The 23,348-nt window shown below is 36.1% G+C and overlaps 1 protein-coding gene and 1 non-coding gene across 2 annotated transcripts; both read right to left on the reverse strand.

Annotated features, from left to right (window-relative positions):
* Positions 1-97: 97 nt before the first annotated feature.
* TRNAE-UUC lies at positions 98-169 on the reverse strand. Its single transcript has one exon. It is a non-coding gene; the product is annotated as a tRNA-Glu (tRNA).
* An 8,355-nt stretch (positions 170-8,524) lies between these two features.
* On the reverse strand, positions 8,525-11,647 carry LOC108995572 (glucan endo-1,3-beta-D-glucosidase-like). The gene is made up of 4 exons (XM_018971160.2): positions 11,346-11,647; positions 9,775-10,763; positions 9,134-9,500; positions 8,525-8,816 (listed from the first exon to the last, which is right to left on the reverse strand). Exons 1-4 carry the CDS (start codon positions 11,440-11,442, stop codon positions 8,779-8,781), a joined length of 1,491 nt encoding a protein of 496 aa, XP_018826705.1. The 5' UTR covers positions 11,443-11,647; the 3' UTR covers positions 8,525-8,778.
* Positions 11,648-23,348: the final 11,701 nt, after the last annotated feature.

Genomic DNA, 23,348 nt, shown 5'->3' on the forward strand with positions numbered 1-23,348 from the left:
TTCCTTCCACACGTGTGGCGTGATCCGATGATGCTTGATTTTGTGTTGTGTCTGATTAAACGTCGTCGTTCTTACAAGACAAAAAATGAAAATATTTTTCCGTTGCCGGGAATCGAACCCGGGTCTCCTGGGTGAAAGCCAGATATCCTAACCGCTGGACGACAACGGATTTGTTTAATAGCTAGGAAAATTTTAATTATTTAACAATATTCCATTTTATTTTGAATTTTCGAGTGTTTAAGATTCATTTACAGATATGAGATACAAAATTATTAATTTTTTTCAATTTCAAATTTTCAAGTTTTTTATCAAATTATTAAAAATTTCTAAATAAAACGTAAAAATTAATACAACTTTTATAAATGTCAAAATAAAAATAATATTAAAAAATAATATTCATAAAGAATGCCCTCCGAAGGTGTAGCCTAAGAGAAGTCACAAAGAAGGCAATTTGTCTTTTTTTATTTTTTTTATGCATATTTTAGTTCTCTTAAATATTTTTTTAAAAGAAGTCATAATATCATTAAAAAAGTACTTACTTAATCATTAAGTAAAAAAAAAAAAGTTTCGGGAGCCATTATCGGTATGCTTTGTTTGGATACAAAACATTTTCTTATGAAAAATTCTATTTATCATTTCTACACACCACACTCTATACTTATTTTTGTTTTCTGTTACTAAATGTGTGGTATATGGATGATGAGTAGAAGAATTCAATAAGTTTAAAAAGAATAAGTAAAAATAAATAAAAATAAATGTGGTATTTGATGTGTGGTGTATAGAGATGATGAGTAGGAAAACTCTTTTCCTTTATTGAAACAAGTTTTTGACTTTATAATCTTTTTATTCAACTTTTTCTATCTTATTTTCTAAAATCCAATAAAACATCTTAATTCAAATCATTTTACTATTATTTTACATAATTTTGATATACTCCAAGTATCCAAATGAATCCTAAATTGAGGTTGGTTTTACGCCCCATAATTCTCGAGTTTCCAATGTTGGCATTGTTACGTTTCCCTGCTCCTAGGGTAAGCCTATGACAGCTCCCCTGGGCCCTTGAGTGACTCTTCCACCGGCCGGGGCCCTCTGAGGAAGGATTGCCATCGCAAAAGTTGTATTTACAGGCAGTAGTGAGACCTGCAATGCAGCCTTTGTACAAGCTCCCCATGCGTTACCCTGTTGATATTAACAAGGAGAAAGGCTTCATCTTTTCGGAGTCTGAGATGTGTAAAGAGGCGGAGGATTTCAAATATGCTCATGTTGAAGTTTTTTGCGGAGTAGACCTACCATTGATACTATCAGACTTGATGTGATCAAGTCATGGGGATTGCATGAAATTCCTATGATCAGTTTTATGGATGATCACCATATTCTCGTACAAATGAATAATGAGAGGGACTTCAATCATGGATGCACACATGAGGGTCAATTTTTTGATGGATGTGGTTTCCTGCTGTTTCGATGGACTAAGGATTTCGATCTAGAAAAGGAACCATTGATTGCACCTCAATGAATCTTTCTTCCAAGATTACCAATGCACATGTATAGATAGGATTGTCTACAAATTTTTGCTACTCGGTTTGGGCGCTATCTTGGTACTAATAATGCAACATAAACAGAACTAGGTCTTCGGGGGCGAGGATTTGTGTTGACATAGATCTTAGTGAAGAACTAGTGCAGGTTTTCCCATTGTGGTGGCTAACGGCACGAAGTTTTGGCAGGAGGTACGATATGAAAAACATGGATTTTATTGTTCAAAATGTTGTCATCAGAGTCATATTGTTGTTATCTGTCAGGTAGGTCAAAAAACAATGGAGAAAGGAAAGAGTGAAACATGTCCAAATAGAAGGCAAGTTTGGAAGGAAAAGTTCGCTATTGATAAGGATGGGAAAGTAGTTAAGGGCCTTATGGAGGAAGTGAATAAACAATCTAAGGGGATATAGGTGGAGGTTGAAACCTGTCCAGAATTGGTTGTGAGTCCTGTAGATGGGAAGGGTGAGAATATGGTAGAACCCTATATCAAAGAATTGGTTGAAAACGAAGGAGGTATGAGAGTTGTGCACGAGAACGGAGAGATCGAAGGGGAGGTAGAGGAAGTTGGGTTGGTTGATGAGGGAGTTTTTTCGATGGTACCGCATGATTAGTTGGGAGGGGCTGAGAAAGGGCAGGCTATGCATGTTGCACCAAAGGATCATTTCTGTGCTCAAGTAGGAGGGAAGGGCCATGCTGAATCAGTACTTGATGGGTAGGTGGATGCTGTTTTGACCATTTTTTAGCTTGAGAGTAGATTGCCACCTGCTTCCAAAGGTTTCAAGGACAATGTTTTAATAAGTGTTACAGAGGTGCTTTCTGACAGAGAGGAAGATGGGAATCTAATGAATTACTCAAAGGAGAAAGTCTATGGGTCAAATAATGAACTGCAAGTTTCTGGGGCTAAGGAGAAGGAAACATTGAGTCACTCTATGAGACATTCCCAACGGATGTATACCCGACCAACTATACTAAATTCATGGATGTGCTCTCTTTTAGTTTGGAATGTAAGGGGGATACGTAGTTAAAAAATGAGGTATCATCATTTGATCAAAAAGTATAATATTGATTTTGTTGCAATCTCTAAGCCTTTTGCAGAGGATAGAATGATGCCAAGTTTGGCTTCTTTTTTGGGTTTTCTCAATTTTTGTTCAAGTGAAGCTATGGGTGGAAAAATCTGTCTTTTTTTGGAGGGAACCACTTTCTTTTGTAAGGGTGGTTTCTTCAAATCAAATGTTTTCTAGTTGGGTTGGTTTGGAGCATAAGAAGGTCCTAGTTTTATTTGTGTATGCAAAATGTACACAAGTGGAACGTAGGGTTTTGTGGAAGGATCTTGAAGATATTAATCCAGGTAATTTTTCTTGGTTGGTGATCGGGGATTTCAACATCATCAAGGAGGATGGGGAGAGAGTCAAGGGTCATTCTAGGCTGATTGTTGCCATGGAAGAGTTCGAAAATTCTTTAGACAATTGTGGCCGTATTTCGTGATGCAATGACCATACGGGTACTTCTCAAAGTTGGGCCAGATTGGATAAGGCTGTTCAAAACATGGATTTCATGTCTATCTTTCCTAATGCTCACGAAGAATATTTATCAAGGAAGTCATCGGATCATAGTCCTATGCTTTTAAGGTTGGATAGGGTGTTTCATCGATATGGACATGCTCCTTTTATGTTCCTAAATATGTGGTGTTCACATGCTTCTTTTAAAGCTTGTGTGGCTGAAGTGTGGAATTCTCCTGAGGGTGGCTTTGGTCTATGGAGGCTTGAGGCTAAGTTGAAGAAAATGAGATTGGCGTTGTGGGCTTGGAACATTCATACCTTTGGTAGGGTGGATCAACACATTAAGGAGTTGGAAGAGCACTTAGATATTCTTGAACATCAATTACAGACATGGTACAATTATGATGTGGATGATGATTACTTTGCTACAAAGTTGGAACTAGAGAGTTGGGAAAAAAGGGAGGAAATTATGGTGGCTTAGAAGGTGAAGAAAAAGTGGCTGGCGGAAGGGGATAACAATTCAAAATTCTTTCATGCAGTAGTTAATCAGAGAAGGAAAAGTGCTGCAATTTCTTCTATGTCTCTTCCAGATGGTATAGTGTTGGACACGAAAGAAGCTGTCCATGAAGGGGCGATTCATTATTTCCATATTTTTCTCACAACTCCAGGTAGAAGGGAGGTAGCAGACTTGAGTAATTTGATCTCTCCGATTATATCTAGTGAAGAGAATGAGTTTCTTTGCAAAGCTCCTTTTGGGGAAGAGGTGAATGATGCTTTGATGTCTATTCCTCATCAAAGCAGTCCGGGTCCTGATGGATTCGAGTCTACTTTTTATTCTTCTCGTTGGGATATAATCAAATGTGATTTGGTGGAGGCGACAATAGATTTCTTTAGTGGGCCCACCTTGCCTCGCTTCTATATTGCTTCATATATTGTTCTTATTCCCAAAAAGGACCCCAAAAGTTTTGATAAATTTAGACCCATAAGTTTATGCTCGGTTGTGTATAAAATCTTTTCTAAAATCTTGGTGCAACAGTTGACAAGATTTCTTTCTCAAATTATTTCAAATGAGAAATGAGCCTTTATTCCTGGAATGAGCATTTTTGAGAATATAACTCTTGCTTAGGAAATGGTGCAAGGTATAAATAAGAGTACTACAGGTGGTAATGTAATGGCCAAAATTGATATGGCCAAGATATATGACCATGTGGATTGGGAGTTTCTACTTGAAGTGCTTGCTAGCTTTGGCTTTTCTATTAAGGTTTGTAATCTGGTGAGGGAGTGTCTTATGTCTCCTTGGTTCTCTATTATGCTAAATAGTACGTACAAGGGTTTCTTTCAACCTTCTAAGGGATTGCGTCAAGGCGATCCATTATCACCATATTTGTTCATAATCATGTAGGAGGTTCTCACCAGACTTCTTAGAGAAAGTTTTCAGAAGGGTCGGATTGGAAGTTTTTCTCATCCTCGTGGTGCAACTATGATTTCCCACAGTCTATATGTGGACGGCTTCTTGATTTTTGCTAATGGCTCTAAAAGATCTATCAGGAGTCTAATTCAAACTTTGAGTATTTATGAGAAGTGGTCTGGTCAATTAATTAATAGGAAAAAATCAGCCTTATTTTTATCTACTAAGATTGTTGTTGGAAGGCAAAGGGAGCTCCTTCGCTTGACAGGTTTTTCTCGGGGATGTTTTCCTACAACTTACTTGGGGATGCCTCTTGTTTCAAGTAGGCTCAAAGCACGAGACATAGGGCCTTTGGTGATAAAAATAAGAAATAAATTGTTGTCGCAAGGTGGAAGGTTAACGTTAATTGGCATGTTTTGTCATGTATGGCTACACACCTCTTGACTGTTTTGAAGATCCCGAAAGTTACGCTTCATAAATTGAATAATATTTTATCTTCCTTTTTCTTAGAGGAGAAAGATAGAAAATCGAAAATGAGATGTAAGGGTTGGAACAAGTTGTGCAAACTGACTAAGGAATGTGGTCTGTGGTTGAGGAACTTTGAGGAGATACAACGTTCCCTTCACATGAAGATGGCTTGAAAAATGTTCACTGAGGACTTGATGTGGTCATAGTTTTTTCATGCAAAATATCTCAAGAATGAGCATCTTAGGCAAACACAGAGTTGAGGATCACGATTCTGGAGAGCTTTGGTGGCAGTTGTTCCAGAGGTTCTAGAAAATAGTTTGGTGAGGGTGAAACAAGGTGATGTGTCATTTTGGTTTGATAATTGGCTGTCATCTGGTCCTTTATGCAATCAAATTATGTCTGTTGAACAACCTACACTAAGACTTCGTAAGTGTTGGAATGCAGAAGGTTGGAATGAGGAATTGTTAGTTTCTCTTGTTGGAACGTCATTGGCGGAGGAGGTGATGCGTAGGGTTATACCAAATATCGTGGGGCCTGATCGGTATATATGGAAACCATCCAATTCTAGTACATTCACAGTGACAAGTACTTGGAAGTGTACACGCGATAAAGGGGAGCTAGTGCCATGGGCAAACTGGATGTGGCACAAAATTCTACCAAAAAAGATAGCAGTTTGCATGTGGAAGGCGATGATGAATTGTTTACCGATTGATGGCTGAGTTCAAAGACTTGGTATACCACTTGCGTCAAAGTGTGATTGTTGTATATCAGGCTGTAAGGAGTCTCTTAATCACATCCTGCATTCGAGTGATATTGCCAGTAAGGTATGTGAACTGGCAGCGGTTGCAGTGGGGGTTTTGAATATGACTGTGGACTCTTGGTGGGCAAGAGTTAGAATGGAGGGGAAATAATATGCGACGGCAGGGGAGGTCTGGTTTGCGGTTCGAACTTGGCTACAACGGCTATCGGAACTGATGATTACAACTAACTCGGTTCTAGAAAGGGATAAGATGATCCTTAGATCCTTGGATATTCCTGTTAAACCTGCAAAGTACAAGCAATCAAAGTTGGTAACCTGGTGCAAACCTTCACCAGGTTCTGTGAAGTTAAACTTAGATGGCAACTCTAGGGGCAATCCAGGACAGTGCGGTGGAGGAGGAGTGATTAGAGATAGTAGGGAAGAGGTGAAGCTAGCTTTCTCAGCTCAGTTTGGCCATGGAACTAATAACAAAGCGGAGCTTAGGGCTTTAATTTGTGGGGTGGCTGCATGCAAAGCAAAGGGATACAATTTTCTGGAAATTGAATCTAATTTAAAGGTTGTAGTGGGCTGGCTTAAATCAGGTATGTGTAATGTTTGGTATTTATGAGACTTTTGGGAGGATCTTCTTTCATAATTAAAAGGTATTAATTTCTCTATTAAACACCAATTTAGAGAAGGGAATAAGGCAGCAGAGTTTTTAGCAAGACAGGGAGAGGCAAGCATCACACGTATGTATTTGGGTATGGATGGGCTTCATAGGCAAATGCGAGGAATTCTTGTTAGATAAAATTGGTTTGCCTTCTATTAGATTTTAAAGTTTTGTTGTTTTGTATGGTTTTTTTGTATGGTTTAGAAGTACAGTGTTTTGCAAAAGTTTTTCTCCACTATAAGAGAAGTTTAAATAAAATAGGTGGCAACAGCCCTTTTTTCTTAAAAAAAAAAGAATCCTAAATTGAGAAAAACACGTCTACAAAATTCTAAACTTGTTAGATAGGTTATCTCATGTCCTCGTCACGATATCAAGTAAATTATTGGGTTTTCATTGATGGGACATGACTCCTATAAATTAGGTCTAGTTTGGATGCCCAAATTATCTCATCTGAGTTTTACGGCTCATTTCGTCTAGGTATCCAAACGACCATCCTCAAGTTTGTATCTCATCTCAAAAGTTTTTTAACAATTGCAGTGAACAATAAAAATATTGATAATGAACAGTACAAAGTTTGACAATGAGCAGTAAAAAGTTTGACAGTGAACAGTAAACAGTCCTCCTTTACTTTCCCATCCCATTTCGAATTTGTCGGCCAATAACAAAAATTGGTAGGACCCACTATAAATATATATTTTACAAGATTTAAATATGTTTATTAATATTTTTAATTAATAATAAATATTACTTTTTTTAATATATTGATATTAAATCATTTTCAATTATTGGTGGGGCCACCCCATTATCAAATCTCAAAAACTTAAAACTATCTCATTTGATTTCATTATCTAAACACATACTTTTTTTTAGTATATTCGATGTGAAAAATATACTAAAAACACTATTCACTTATCATAATTTAATTTACAAAAAAAAAATTATTTTTTAAATTAAGTTATGCCATGTTAATATCGTGGAATATATATTCTCCACGACACGTCATTTTTCTTCATAAAATCAATTAAATTTTCTTCATAAAATAAATAGGTCATTTTTTTCATTGGTTGGGGAGGCTCAATGATAATTTCATCTTTATCATTGCTCCTATTTATGACAACTAAATTTAAATTCAACTTATATTTATTATATTGGAATAAATTATCAAAGATGCATTAAATAAGTTAGATTTTGTTAAGAGTTAAATATTTAAATAGTCTTTATGATTTAACTTTAGGATTAATTGATTTTCATATACTATAATTTTGAACCCTTTAATTCTTGTGTTTTTAACTTTAATAGTCTTTACAATTATATTTCCGACCCATTAATAACTTAATTTTTTAAAAATCCTTACATATGACAGCTTATGATTCGATAACAAGGGATTAATTTTTTAAAAAACATTTATATAAATATTTTATCTTTTAAAAAATAATCAATTTTTTTGAATTGGTCGAGGATTTTGCTTGGGGAAGTAAAATTGATAGATCAATATACGGTAATGATGGTTAAACGAGGTTATGGCTTTGATTGTTTTTACAACTCCTCTTAATTCAACTCATCTCATCTAATAATTACAATTTTTTCAAATTCTCACACAAAATAAAATAAATTATTTGACTTTTTCAAATCGTAAAATAAAAATAATATTAAAAAATATATTCTAATAATATTTTATTTAATTTTTAATTTTAATCTTAACTCAATTCAATTCATCCCATCTCATATGTAAAATCTAATGAGTATAGACGTATAGAAAGTGATTTTTTTTTTTTTTTTGTAGTAGACTTTAAGGGCGAGAAAAATAATGGTAATTTAATTTTAGAAATGAATATTTCGAAAACCATCATTATTTCACTTTTAACTAGGAACAAATATTCTTAACAATATTTAAATGTATTATAATTACTAACTTCAAATTGAAAGATTAAAAATTTATCACACCATATTTATTTCATAAGAAATGATTTATACAGTTCTAGATGAATAAATCTTGTATTTTCTCTTTAAAAAAATGAGTAAATTTGAGATCCACGTAAAACAACTCACATTTTAATGGCAAACTCCATTTTTTTTAAAATGAATGCATGAAACTTCCATACCCTATTCCGGACGTAGCACTATCCTAATTCCATTTACGTGCTCAAAAGGTAAAGGGAAAATGAAAGTGAGAAGGAGAGACAAAAGGCAACGAAAGCGACAAGTTAGAAAGAAGATTCAAAAGCATTACAATTACAAAGAAGATTCAAGGAAATACACCTCTTGCAACCAACCCATCTTTATAACACCAAAACATTACAGACCACTCTGCCGCAAACACACACACATATATATACATGCTATATATATAAAATTCCCTATAAATTTCAAATTTCAAACAAGCATGATGCCTTCGTCACCAAGCTAACGAAGTCCCACCTTTATTTGTTTTATTCTTAGCAAATATGAAGTCTTCTTCTCAAGTACAGCCACCAGGGTAAACGCATTTGTTATAGCCTGCAGCAAAATGAAACAGATTTGTAGAACATGATAGACTTGTAGGGAAATGGAAATCTCCTACTAAAGATGGAAAATTCTTCTAAAGCAATCAATAGCTATAACAATGCACAAAACAAAAGTTACAAAGTTCCGACATTAATCATGGGGGCAATGTTAGGGAAGTTCCAGATTGAACAGTAGAAAAATTCAAGATAGGAAAGTGTTGAATCCCACCTAATATGTCTTGATTTAGGCTTAGAATGGTTATGGGTTGTGTTGTAATGACATTGACATGAGGAAAACAACAAAAGGGAGTGTTGTTTTAGAGAACTTACTGGGATTGTTGGATGAAAGGGTGGCTGTTTGTGAGAAATCACAGTTCCATGGATTCCGACCAGCAGTTTGATAATAGAGATTCATGGCATAAGCAGCATGGCAAGCCAGTGTATTAGGATCAAAACAAGCCCCGCCTGGTTGGATTGGACTACAGTCAATACCGTGTCCACAAGCATAATCCAAATTTGCCTGCAATTGGGCACCTGAGACTCCTACCTTTGGCACACACCACACTGCTTTCTTCGACCCTGGTGAAGGATTAGCCAGAGTCGGTGATGGATTGACAGGAGTTGGTGAAGGATTGACTGGAGTCGGTGATGGATTGACCGGTGCTGGAATGACTGGAGTTTTCGGCATAGACGGATCCTTCAAGCAAAAGAATTCGTGTCAGTAAAGCTTATCAAACCAAATAACCAACTACTACTACTTATCAAACAGCAAAAGTAAAGATGAGCATTTTGTAGCTGATGCTTAGCAATTCCTAAAAACAAAACTATGGCTTATAAAACGATTAAACAAACAACATACTGTGATACTAGATATCTGGTACAAAAAAATGATGTTGGGAAAAGCATGCTTTTGTTAGAACATTGAGGATTCATTAACTTGAAATGCATTGACAAACGCATTGCAGTCTCACCTGTCTATTCTTGGAGAGACCAACATCATAGGTCATGGTTAAATCAGTCTTGAAAAGTCCGAATGCTCGCTCAGAGCTAGGTCCAGACTTCAAGTCCTCATCGTATAGTGCAAAAAGATATGTATCCACCGATTTTCCCGGCATCAATGGCGTCCCCACCATCGACCTCAGGTGAGCAATCAAATTACCGTTATAAGCCTTAGCATTCTCAACACTTGCGCCCACCTCATTGGGATCTCCTTTGTATGGCCATCCGGTCTCGGCTACCACAATCTCGACGTCCTTGAAGCCCATAGAGTTCAACGCAGAGCGAATGGCGTCCACCTGAGCATCGAACATGTTCATGTACTTGATCTTCGTGTTCGGGTCGAATCGCCCTCCATTTGGCTGGAAAAGACAGAAGGCCAGAGTCTCCGGCCTCGGGTCTCCCCGATAGGCAAAGTAAGGGTACGGATTGATCGTAAACGGCGAACCAGTCGCGTTGTTGAATCCCAACAGACCTTTCATCAAGTCACTGGTGCTCGGGTCGAAACTTCCGGAGGACGGAGGCTCAGACTGCGTGAGCACCGCCATGGCGTGGACTGTCGACACCTTAATCTTCCCTCCCAGTGAAGCATCATTGAGCGCGTTTTGAATGTTCTGTATCGCCGGTAGAAGCTGATCCATTAGGCTCCGCTCGCCGAAGGTCAGGACCTCGTTACCGACGGTGATGAGGATTATCTTGCTCGCAGGGTAAAAGGGGATCACGTTTGAGTTGATCCAGCTTTTGGCGTAATTAGGGTCAGATGCTAGGGGAGGAATGACACCGTTGGAGGCACCAATGACGATTCCGATTCCGGTGTTTTCCAGGGCTTTGATGATGGCCGGGTCGGATCCGTAAAGTCGTACTTTCTGGATTGAAGTGGATTGGAGAAGCTTCGCGGTGGCTGAAGGCGGCGGGAGGTTGTCGGCGACTTGCCCATAATTCACGCCAATGAACGATTGGGAGTCTACAAAAATTAGATTTTACACCGTTACAAAAAAATTGAAAGGAAATTTAAAACTCGAATACTGAAACTGGCTGTGTAATGGGATTAATTCTTCTTAACACTTTACTCTCTCTCTCTCTCTCTCTCTCTCTCAGACTCTATTTTCCTTTGATTTCTTAGCTACCAAACATGGAAATACTTTTCTTTTGGCGGGAAGCCGTTACGTTCAAAAGAAATAACTATAAGACGAGGGTGAACTGGTATCCGTTTTGTCCTCTCAGCATAAATACCAGATGGGAACAAAGAAAAATCAAGAATTTACGTAAAGACATACGAAATACGGTATCCTCAAACAAGTACAAAAAAAAAAAAAAAAAATCAAAAGAACTGAACATCCCACACAAGCTTGTAGGAAAATTCAATTTCTGGGGAACAAGAGGACCAAACCGAAAACCTTTTTTTTTATTTTTTTTTTACCAAAAAAGCCATGCATGGCTTCTCCGAGAAGGAAATTCAGAGAGGCAGAGATGCAAACACACACAAACAAACAAAAGCACAAACATATAGCGCTCAAGTAAACTGGAAAACGAATTACAAACTTACGAGCGACCTGGACAGCAAGAAAGAGGGTGAGAAAGACGAAAGGCGAGGAGGCATAAGGAAGAACCGCCATGGGAGAAGAGAGCTCTCTGTTTCGCATGTTACAGAGCAGAGCTGTCGGGGAGTTAGAAGTGTGGAATGTTTAGAGGCAAAGGTCTCTCTTTTTATGAAAAAAATAAAAATTCCACGAGCAAAAAGGAAAAAGCCTAATGGGTTTTACTTCTGTGCTAAGGAAAACGAGTTTCTCGTACTGTCGTAGAATATCATGTTTTTGTTTGATATAAGGAACACACACAAGTGGTGGCAAGCTTTGAGATTGAGAAGTTTGGTATCATTCATGCACAAGCAAGCTTTATATAGCCAAAAGCAAAGCTTTCAGGCATTCAAATTCTAAGCTTTTCACTAACTAGTCCCTACCTTACTGTCATTTCATATATTTAAGACTAATGTTAGGTACAGTGTTAGACGGCATGTGGACGATGAGATGATTTCAGATGATTTGAGTTAATTTGTATATAGTAATGTTTTGTTAGTTCTATCGAAATATGTTTGAATATATATATGTTGAGATATGTGTTTAAATGTATAAAATAAGTTGAGATGAATTTAACCTTTTATGAAAAGTTAAAAAAATAGTGAGTCATATTAATGATTCATTTGAGATGAATTGAGATGATCTTGACATCCAAATATAGTGTTAGAACACTCCCAACGGATGCTCTATAACATATTTTTCGTTAAAATATGAAGAAATTTGTTAAAAAATGACCTACAATGGATGTTGCATTTCATCTTTATTTTTCATTTTACTACAATGATCCCGCTACATCTAGAGGAAACTATTCCCCCATGTAAAACATTTTTAATTCATTTCTCTCTCCTCGTCAAATTTTTTTCCATTTCTTTAAAATCTTTTAACTTCATTTCAGAACCCCTCTCTCTCCTTCTTTCCCGTGCTTTATTCTTTGTTTGGCCTCAAAGACTCTGGGTTTCTCTCAAATAACACCTCTAGGCACCGAGTTTCGCTCAAATATTGATTTTTAGCTTCTGGGCTCCTTTTAAATAACAATTCCATATCTTCATGTGAACGGTTTTCCAAACGCAAACAAAGTATCTTCTTTTTATTTTTTAAATTAATTTATATTTTGATTTAGCTTATAAATCTTGATTAATTTAAAATAAAACATAATTATATGATATTGTATATGAGGAGACATTGCAAATATCAAAATATATGAGAATATCATTGGTAGTTAAAGAAAATATTTGAAATGAATAAAAAATATTAAAAAGTATAATATTTCAGTGATATGAAGAAAAAATAAATAAGTTGATGTATAGTATATTGTAAAAGTCAGTATGTAAAATAGAAAAAGTAGATTTAGTGATATATTTTAAATGATAAAATGAAGAATCCATTGGGAGTGCTTTAAGTATGTGCAAGTCTTGCTTACTTCCTTTAAAAAATGGAGGTCTATCATTAACAAATGATTTTTTTTATATGAGTCCCACATTTATCCACTTTTTTTTAAAATGAGTGTGAGAAATTTACATACCTTAAAACTGCAAATATCATTTATCATTTCATAAATGCACTTTTTTCAATTAAAAATCGATAAATTATAAGATTAAAATCGTTATTTATTTATTTTTATCAACTTTTATTTTTTTTAATTATAATATTTGTTTTAGAATTTTTTTGGGATTTTTATCCCTTCGAATTGTACTTAATAATTTTATAATCTAATTTATCCATAAAAAAGAAAATATTTGAAATGAATAAAAAATATAATATTTAAATGGTATGAAGAAAAAATAGATAAGCTGATGTATGATATATTGTAAAAGTAAGTATGTAAAATAGAAAAATTGAATTTTTGTGATATATTTTAAAAGATAAAATGAAGAATTCATTTTGAGTGTTGTATGTGCAAATCTTGCTTCTTTTAAAAAATGGAGGTCCATCATTAACAAATGATTTTTTTCATGTGGTCCCAAATTTATTTATTTTTTTTAAAAGGAGTGTGTGAACTTGCATATCTTAAAACTGCAAATATAATTTATCATATCATAAATGCACTTTTTTCGATTATAAATCGATAAATTATAAGATTAAAATCGTTATTTATTTATTTTTATCAACTTTTATTTTTTTAATTATAATATTTGTTTTAGAATTTTTTCTGAATTTTTCTCTCATCGAATTGTACTTAATAATTTTATAATCTAATTTATCCATAAAAAAAAAAATGCATAATCATCATTATACTTGCAAAATATGACTACCAATTTGTTGTCTTTAGTATATTTGTCACTACTATAGGGTATATTATCTATTGTTAAGCCATGCAACCATTCCTACATTTAAAAAATGATCATGGATTTAAAAGATGGTAGGCAATTTAGAGAAGTTTATAAAAGACTTTGTTATTCTTCCCTTTATAATGCATTTACAACAACAGTTGTGGAAACTATATTCCAGCCTATTGGTAATTTAATACTGTGTATTTAGTCCTAATTATTCCCTTTATAATGTATTCTTAGAGGAATTATGTATCCTAATTATTTATAATTTTGTATAAAACAATTCTCGGCATGTCAAAGAGAGATAAACATGTTATCTAGGCCCTATAATAATTTATATTTTATTGGTACTATTGTAAGACTCAAATGTTGTTCTTATTTCTCTTCGAATTATAAAAATTTATCTACGAAAATTGTAGAAAATATCAAAATTTATATGAAAAATATGCAAAGACAAACCTACTCAACAAGGACCCAAAAAAAAAAAAAAAGCACCTAGTCAACAGTTAACACCACCTATGCCACCACAACCAAAGAAAAGAAAAGGGAGACCTTGTTTGTTTTTACAGTTCTTTTTAACTCATCATATTTCATCTCATCTAATCATTACAATTTTTTAAAATTTTCACATAAAATAAAATAAACAATTTAACTTTTTCAAATCTTAAAATAAAAATAATATTAAAAAAATATATTCTAATAATATTTTATTTAACTTTCAACTTTCATCTCAACTCAACTTATCTATAAAAACTAACGAGGTCCTCTAAAAAAATATAAAATATAAATATATTTATATATATATTTATACTAGTAAGATGTTACGTCGTGCCTGAGGCACATATGCGCAGTTCAAAGCACTAATATATTTTATTAAAATAAAAATAAAGTACATATATTTTATTATTTTATTACTAATATATATCTTAAAAGCTATTGAAAGATAGGCTATTTGTAAATTATTATAATGCTTTCCTATTATAATGAATACGAAAAGATAAATCTACATAAATATATTTTCCTATTATAACGTATTTTCAAATTGGAAATTGAATCTATGATTATTATTATAATAAATCTACTTTATTAGCATATTTAAATATATTAATAGTGAAATAGAAATCAACAAAAATTATAAAAGTAGCCATAAATAGAATGTAAATGAAAATACAATTGTATCTATGTGTTATGTAATTATTACAAACGGATGGAAAGTTAATGAAAACCAGCATATTCTATTAAAATAAGAAATTTATATTAAAACAAGAAAATTCCATTTCATAAGCTCTTTATATATATATATATAGAGATATATATATAAAGCTTGTGGAATAAGTTCAACCAAAACACCCCTTACAATATCTCAAACCACTTTGTTTTTTGGTAAACCAAACCTACTAATTAATGCTAAAGTGAGCATAAAGAATGGGGGCAGTCCAAAAGAATGCCATGACCAATACCCATCTACACCAAAACCAACTTTTCAATAACGAAATTCTGGCCTCTCTCTATTATTTTAATTTAACTTGAAGAAGTCTAGGCAATGAAGCAAAGAGGAAGGAAGAATCCTTTAGGCCTTTTGGACCAAGGGAGCACTTAAAAAAGTACCACTAAAAGAAGAAAGAATGTAGAATTTAGAGGGTGTAGGGAGACTTCTCCCACAACATTTTTGCAAGGTTGGTGCCACTCCTTATTGTAATATCCCTTTTTTAATTAACATTTTTACAAGATTTATAAAAAAATCCAAAATTTCATTTCAAGAATATGTTTACGTTGTGGTAAATTGGTTGGGATCGTGCCTATTTAGATAGTAGAAGTGTTTCATCTCATCTCATTTCATCATTATAACTTTTTCAAAATTCTCATACAAAATATAATAAATAATTTAAAATTTTCAAATCTCAAAACAATAATAATATTAAAAAATAATATTCTAACAATATTTTATTTAACTTTCAACGTTTATCTAAAGTCATTTCATCTAAACTTACTATCCAAACGACACCTAAACTTTCAATTCGTGAATTTTATAGAGAACTAGATGTATAGGCTTAGCACTTAAATACGTTTGTGGATCATTCAAATATTAATAAATACTCAATAAATATTAACAAACCAGAATTCTTTACACCAAGAATTAATTATAAATTATTCTTACTCTTTGGATCATACCATTTTGTTTGTTTGTTTTTATTCTTCTTTTATTTCCCCTCCTTTCATGATTTAGCACACTTTCTATACATACAACCAATCTAAAAGAAACTAAAGGACATCATCATTATTGGCATCACCACCTGCCTTTTAAAAAGATAGCAAAGCATCTTTAACAACAGGCCAGAGGCGTAAGCCATGCATATGATCCATATGGTGTCTTTCTTGCCAATGCTCGTTTCTTATCACCCGGCCAATGAATCAACATTAATAAGGCACGATGTTAAAGTGAAAGTGATAGGCACGTGTACGTAAATGAGTATGCAACATTCATTGAATAATTGGTTTCAAATACTCGATGAATATTGTAAGTTGATTTCATGTACTGTTTATTTTTCCTTACCCTATATTCTAGAATAAGGTTGGAAACTTGTGTTCTTGTGCCAAATTCAAATCATCATGTGAAATTAGGTTCATATTGTATATGAGTTTACTATAAGAGATCATGATCAATGGTAAATAGCTCATCTTGGTGCCGTTGAATATTTTTCGGAGTTCCTACAATGATCAAATTAGTCAAGAGAGTTGTCGGATTTAACAAACTTAATATTGCCAGTTATTGAAGAAGAGGATTGTGTCCGGCTTAGTTGTATCCCTTCGTTGGATGAAGTTAAAGAGGCTCTCTCGTCTATTCCTATAAATAGTTCTCCAGGGCCAGATGGTTTTGGTGCGAGATTTTTTATGAGCTGTTGGGAGGTGGTAAAAATGGATGTTTTGGGAGCTATCTCATAATTTTTTCTATCTAAAAGCCTTCCGAAATTTTATTCGGCTTCTTTCATTGTTCTTATTCCGAAGGTAGATGTGCCTTCGGGATTTGATATATTTAGGCCGATAAGCCTTTGTTTAGTCTTCTATAAAATTTGCTCGAAAATTATTGTGAATCATCTGACAGGTCTTCTTCCCAAGTTGGTATCTCTTTTTATACCTGGGAGGAGTATATTTGAGAATATTAGTCTTACTCAAGAAATGGTTCATTCATTGAAGAGAACGTCACATGATGGTAATATTATGATTAAAGCTGACATGGCAAAAACATATGATTGAGTGGAGTGAAATTTTTTGCTGGAGGTATTGAGGTGTTTTGGTTTCCCTCCTCCTTTTTGTGAACTAATTTATGCTTGTATTTCAAATGTATAGTACTCTGTGATACTAAACGGAACGAAGAAAGGATTTTTTCAAGGGTTCGGGGACTATGCTAGGGGGATCCCCTTTCGCCTTATCTCTTTATTATTTTTCAGGGGGTACTCTCTAGACTTTTAACACATAGCTTTACGGCAAAAAAGATTGGAAAATTTTTCCAAGCTAGAGACACTCCTCATATTTCACATCTAATGTACACTGATGACAATGTGATTTTTCTGAATGGAGGAAAGAAGTCGGTGAGGGAACTGTTATGGGTGTTTGAAAAGTATGAAAATTGGTCAGGACAGAAAATTAATAAAGAAAAGACGGCAATATTTTATTCTCTAAAAATTTTGTTGGTTCGAAAGAGAGCTCTTAAAAGGTTGACAAGGTTCTCGGAAGGCTCGTTTCCTTTTAAATATCTAGGGGTTCTGATTGTCTTGGGGCGTCTTAAGCATGAGCACCTGGAAGAGATGGTTAACAAAGTCTGGAACAAAATCAGTGGTTGGAAAATGAAAATCCTATCATCGAGAGGCCGTTTGATTCTTCTTTGGCATGTGCTTTCTAGTATGGCTTTACATATATTTGCGGTGTTGCAGATCCCTCAATCAATTATTAAAGAATTAAATCGAATGATGAGCACATTTTTTTGCTGTGAAGTGAATGTTAAAGGAAAAAAAAAAAGTGGGTAGTTTGGGATAGTATTTGTAAGCCAATAGAGGAGGGAGGAATGGGTTTACGTAATTTGGAGGATATGCAACTAGAATTGCATATGCAGTTTGCATGGAACTTAATTCAATGAGAGTCTCTGTGGGCTAGGTTCTTTAAAGGAAAATATGTGGGCTCTTCACCTTGGTGTCTCATTGATATGAAAAAAGAACAAGGTTTTGAAAAATGATTGTTAAAAGTATTTCTAGTGTCCTTAATAATGCAAAGTGGAAAGTTAGAGATGGGAACATTTTATTTTGGTATGATAAATGGAGAGATGGAGGTCCGTTAATTGATGAGTTCCAGATAGTCGGGAATCCGATGCTTAAAGTTAAGGAGTGCAAGTTGTCCAATAGTTGGGATGTGTAGTTGTTGAGTACGATAGTAAGACAAGATAATGTGGAGGAAAATATTGAGGCTTTGGCCGAATGTAAGGGAGGGTCTGATATATTGATCTGGATGAAGCATGAGAGTGGAAATTTTTGATCCTCTTGGGATTGCATTCGAATACAAGGTTCTAGTCTGGAGTGGCATCCTTGAATGTGGCATAAGTTGCTCCCACTTAAGATTTCGGTGTTGATGTGGAAAGCATGGAACATGGCTTTGAGCGTAGATGATCGTCTTCGACATATAGGAATCCCGATAGTTTCTTGTGATTGTTGTGACGAAGGTAAGTATGAAGACCAAAACCACGTACTTTTTGAAGGTGAGTTTGCAAAGGAATTATGGCATTATTATGGAGCTACCTTTGGTCTTCCTCTTGGTCTTACTTGGAGGGAGACAATAATAATTTAGTTTCGACGTGCATCCTCAGTATCTCAAGTGGGGCTCATAGTGGGGCTTCTACCTTCCATTATTACTTGACACCTTTGGCGTAGAAAATGTACTGCACGCATGGAGGGTAGTATTCAGTCTATTACTTCGGTTTGGCTTTCTATTAGAAGTTGGATGGGTTTAGTAAGTCGAGATTTGATAAAAGTTAGTAAATGTTCTAGACATGACTTACAGATTTTACAGATATTGAATATTCTGGTGTTGGTTCCCGATAGGAAGTATTTAAAGCTAGTTGCTTGGCAAAAGCCAGCTCAAGGGTGGTTTAAGTTAAATATAGACGGTAGTAGTTTTGGTAACCCAGATTCTTCAAGAGTAGGTGGTATTATTAGAAATAATCGAGGCCATCTGGTTTACGCCTTCAATTCTTATATTGGTTTCGGTTCTAATAATAGAGCTGAATTGTTAGCTATTTTGCAGGGTCTCAGAGCCTGTAAGGATCTGAGGATTAATTTTGTGGAAATTGAATTAGTTTCTCAAGTAGTGATCTCGTGGTGGAATAGGCAAAGGTGCGGAGTGTGGTACCTGGAAGATTTTTGGGAAGATACTCTAGCACTTTTGGATTCTATGGTGTGCATAGTTAGACATGTTTATAGGGAGGGAAATAAAGTTGTTGATTGGTTGGCACGGAGTGGTGCGACTAGACTGAACTCTAAATGGAGATTTCTCAGGGATGTGCCTAGGTTGCTTCGAGGATTAATCCATTTGGATACACTGGGTTTGTCATCTTCGCGTTGCTGTTAGCGTCATTATTCATGTGGCATTTTGGTTAGATTAGTAAGATTTTATGATTTTATGCTTTTGAGTTAACATTTGTTTGTGGTTCTTTTACAGGAATGGTTTTCTTTCTAACTATTTTAGTATGTCTTGTCTTGATGTTGTTTTCTTTTGGTTAGAGGCTTATAGTAATTTTGACACCTGATTTAGGAACTTTCTTACTTATCTTGTAATCCCAGGTGCCGGTCTATAACCACGATTTTCCTCTGCTACAAGTGAGGGTTTATTAATAAAATTTGGGACAGAATCACTCATGGACAAGTGAACCTTGGCTCTTCTTTAAAAAAAAAAATGGCCCAATTTGTATAAGAGATCATGATGAATGGTGGCTTTGAAGTACCTAAGGACGTACATGTTTAGCGGAGTTCCAACGGGCTGAAGTCATGTGGGAGATTGCATTTGCTGACAAAGCTAGTTCACAGAGTACGTAGTTTCTGGTCTAGTGATTGTGCAATACTAAAGGGCTCCCGCAACATGGCAAGAGACATGAGTAGCATTAAGTTGAAATGCACCATCAGATTTGGAGATTCTAGTGCCGAAGTGCATGAGGAAACATATGATTCATTATAAGAAAAACAAGCATTTGTGACGTATTATTTACGATGAAAACAAACTATTTTAGTAAGAAATTATCATTTTTGTAGGAAATAACTGGTAATAAATAAACAATTTTCTTATAGTGACTTAGCACTTGCCATTTTGATAAAATGTAAGAGAATCAAGAATATATTTGAACTGACATACATGGAGGCTCCTCAGGACCGCGAACAGCTTGGATGCCTAAGAAATATGCTAGTGGCCCGAGATCCTTGACCGGAAAAACCTACTGCAATTGGTGAATAAGTGAACAAGAGGACACCGTGAGTCATTGGAACCAAGCCCATGGTCCTATTTAAGGCCATAAATGGCCTTGTGCAGCTTGCATATGTTGTCAAAATAAGCAGGGTCAATAAAGCCCTATGGCCGTTACATGAAGTCTTTGTCTCATTGAGCTTACCATGTAAAAGGCCATTAGAGATATCTAATTTTTCCTTATAGACCAATGGAAGCTTGTGGGAATATCCTAAACTATGCGAAGAGTGAAAGGTTTAACCACTAGACTGAATGTCTCAGTTTAATCCATGATATTTTTTTGTTGGAAACCTTTAGTAGCAAAATAGGTCTTAAAGCGATCAATGGAACCATCAAGATATTGTTTAATTTTATAGACCCACTTGGTTCGAATGATGTTGTATGGAGAGGAGGGTCAGGGACATACGAACCAACTACCATTGTGATCAAGTAGGGCATTGAACTCTTGTTGCATAACTGTTGTCTAGGGAGGATCACTGGTTGCCTGAGAGTAAGAAAAAGGTTCCATAGTTTGAAGGATGGAAGAAAAGACTTTGGTGGAATGCCTAGTGGAATTAAATAAAGTGTAATCTGGGAATTGTTTGGGATAGAGGGAACCAGTTCATGAATGGTGGTCATTGGATGACTAGGTAAAGGAGCATGGAGAGAAGTACAGACTAAGGGAGATGAAGATAGTGGACTAGACAAAGAGTCCACAAGAGAGGGAGACAATGCATGAGAATGAGAAGAGGCAGAAAAATGACTATGTGGGGACCTAATTGGAGTGTGGAGTGTTGACATAGGCTAAGATGGGTAGTAGACTTGTGAAAATAGGTGGCTCATAAGCTGGAAAAGATGAGATATTAGAATGATTAGAAATCACAGGAAGAAGAGACAAGGGAGGAATACTTACTCGGGTGTCAAAAGGGACTAAGCTGGCAAAGTGCAATGAAGAAGTATCTTGTTGACAGGGAGGGTTGTACACTGATAGGTTCGGCGTCGGTTTCGACGCAAACTGAGACCCCATCGACGTTTGCCATGAGTCTATTGAACAGGTCGAAACTGGTCGATTTGGGAGAGAAAATCGATCATAACGGTCTCAACGTGCGTCGGTGCGGTTTTCAGTCTACCGTCAGCGTCTTCTGTGAAGGAGAAGGAACTGAGGAAGAAGAAGATGCGTCGTGCTGTCATTTTCCATGGAAGAAGAAGAAAGTTGTAGAGAGGAAGAAGACGACGCGAGGAAGAAGAAGAGGGGGGGTTATTAATTCATTTTGAAATGGTAGGGTTAAAAGCCAAATGGCGCCGTTCTATTATATTTTTTTTAACTTACAGGCCCTAAAACGACGTTGTTTCACTCATTGAAACGGTACCGTTTTATATACATATATTAAAAAAATATATATAAATATACTGGATTGACCTGTTCAACGATTTCTCAAGGGTTCAAACCAGCACCAAACTGTCGATATCGGTTTTCCCTCAATTCCTCTTGCCCGCCGACCTGTTCCTTGCCAGTTTCGTGCTCCGGCGACCGATCTGATCAGTTCTCGGCTGGTTCTAGCAGTTCTTGTACACCCCTACATGTTAATGCCAAAAATCGAATAACAGGCCGGAAGGGGAGAAAGAGTCATTCCCGGCTCGCTATGACGATCTGGGCCTCAATCGATGTGGCTTGGAGCCCCTGGCGTGGTCCAGTGCAGTTGTGCATATGTCCGTGGCAGTGAATGAAAAGTAAATACTGAGAATGTAAAAGAGAGATAGACACACAGATTTATGTAGTTTGACATATTGCCTATGTCCATAGGGCGTTTGGGGAGGAGAAATCCACTATGATATGCTTGTTTTACAGTCTCTTATAGCCTCTCATTTCTCAATGTACAATGGAGATCTTGAATATATTTACTGGAGAATATGTTGTTGCTGGAGCCCCTTTCGAGAGGTTGAAGAAGCTGAAGAAGAAGTCGAAGTCCCCTCTGGAGTCGTCTGGTCATTTCCTTTTATCTTATCCATCTTTTTGTGTGCCCTTAGGGAGTGGTAAGGATTGGCCGACTTTCCCTTGCGTATCTGACATCTCCACTTTTTCCTTTTTTGCATGTCTGACATCTTCATTTTTTTCCGCAATTTTCCTTCTCCTCCTATCATTTTCTAGCTTTTCTTTTGACATCCTCCCTCTCATTGTCCCCTCGTGCTCTCTCTCTCTCTCTCTCTCTCTCTCCTAGTGGTGGCTTTTAGGTGAGCTGGGTCTGATCTTGGACTTGAATATTTTATTCCCTTCAATTGCCTGCGATTCTTAAGGTCAATTAGCTCTGAAAGAAGGTCTTGAGAATCTTTAAAATAAAATATACAATGGAGACAGCACACAGTGGATCTATTACAAAATAAGTTTCAGAAATGGGTCCCTGGCTCTCCGTTCCGCTTGCGTTGAAAAGTAAATTCCTCTGAGGGCAAAATTAGGCGGGTGGTATGAGTTGGAGCTCGGACGCGGCATGAGCCAGGAGATGTACTCGACCTCGTAAGATATGAGTAAGAAGCTCAAATGTGGCAGGAGGTGTACTTGACCGTGCAAGATGCAAGCGCAGAGCCTGAATTTGGCAAGAGGTGTACTCGACTGCATAAGATGAGTGCGTGCAACTCGGTTGTGGCAAGAGGTGTACTCGACTATGTGAATGGCGAGCGTGAAGCACAGCTAGGATGGGAGGTGTACTCGACTGCGTAAGATGCAAGCGCAAAGCTCAGCTGTGGCGGGAGGTGTACTCAACCATGTGAATGGCGAGCGCTAAGCACGGCTGTAGCAGGAAGTGTACTCGACCGTGTAAGAGGAGAGCACGAAGCTCGACTGTAACGGGAGAAGTACTCGACCGAGTAAATACGTATTTATCCGACATTTTTGTTTTCGATGATGTTGGTGAGATTTTTCTTTTCCATCACGAACTATTGTTGATGTTTCCATTTTATTGTCAGTGTTAGAGTTTGTATGTGGTAACCCACGCCAAGTGATCAGGGAGCCCGTCGACCCCTTGGATCCATCTTAGGTGGTTTTCAAGCCCGTCGACTCATTCCCAAAGGTATCCTGCGCAAGGCAGTTGTAGAGCTCAGAAGCTCGTTAACTTCGAAGGTTCATTCTCGAATGAGTCCCACTGGCAGCAGTTATGGCACGAGTGTGTACAACAGGCATTCGTTGGTTGAGATGTCGTCCTGTGGTTCTTCTCATCCGCTCTCATA

This window comes from Juglans regia, chromosome 6 (assembly GCF_001411555.2).
Source record: "Juglans regia cultivar Chandler chromosome 6, Walnut 2.0, whole genome shotgun sequence".
NCBI classification, from domain to species: Eukaryota; Viridiplantae; Streptophyta; class Magnoliopsida; order Fagales; family Juglandaceae; genus Juglans; species Juglans regia.

Excerpts from the sequence above, each read along its gene's own strand:
- LOC108995572 (XM_018971160.2), bottom strand. The coding sequence starts at position 11,442 with ATGCGAAACAGAGAGCTCTCTTCTCCCATGGCGGTTCTTCCTTATGCC. Across the intron at positions 10,764-11,345 it reads TCTTGCTGTCCAGGTCGCTC|ACTCCCAATCGTTCATTGGC; the intron begins GTAAGTTTGTAA and ends TAATTTTTGTAG. Across the intron at positions 8,817-9,133 it reads CCTTTCATCCAACAATCCCA|GCTATAACAAATGCGTTTAC; the intron begins GTAAGTTCTCTA and ends ATTTTGCTGCAG.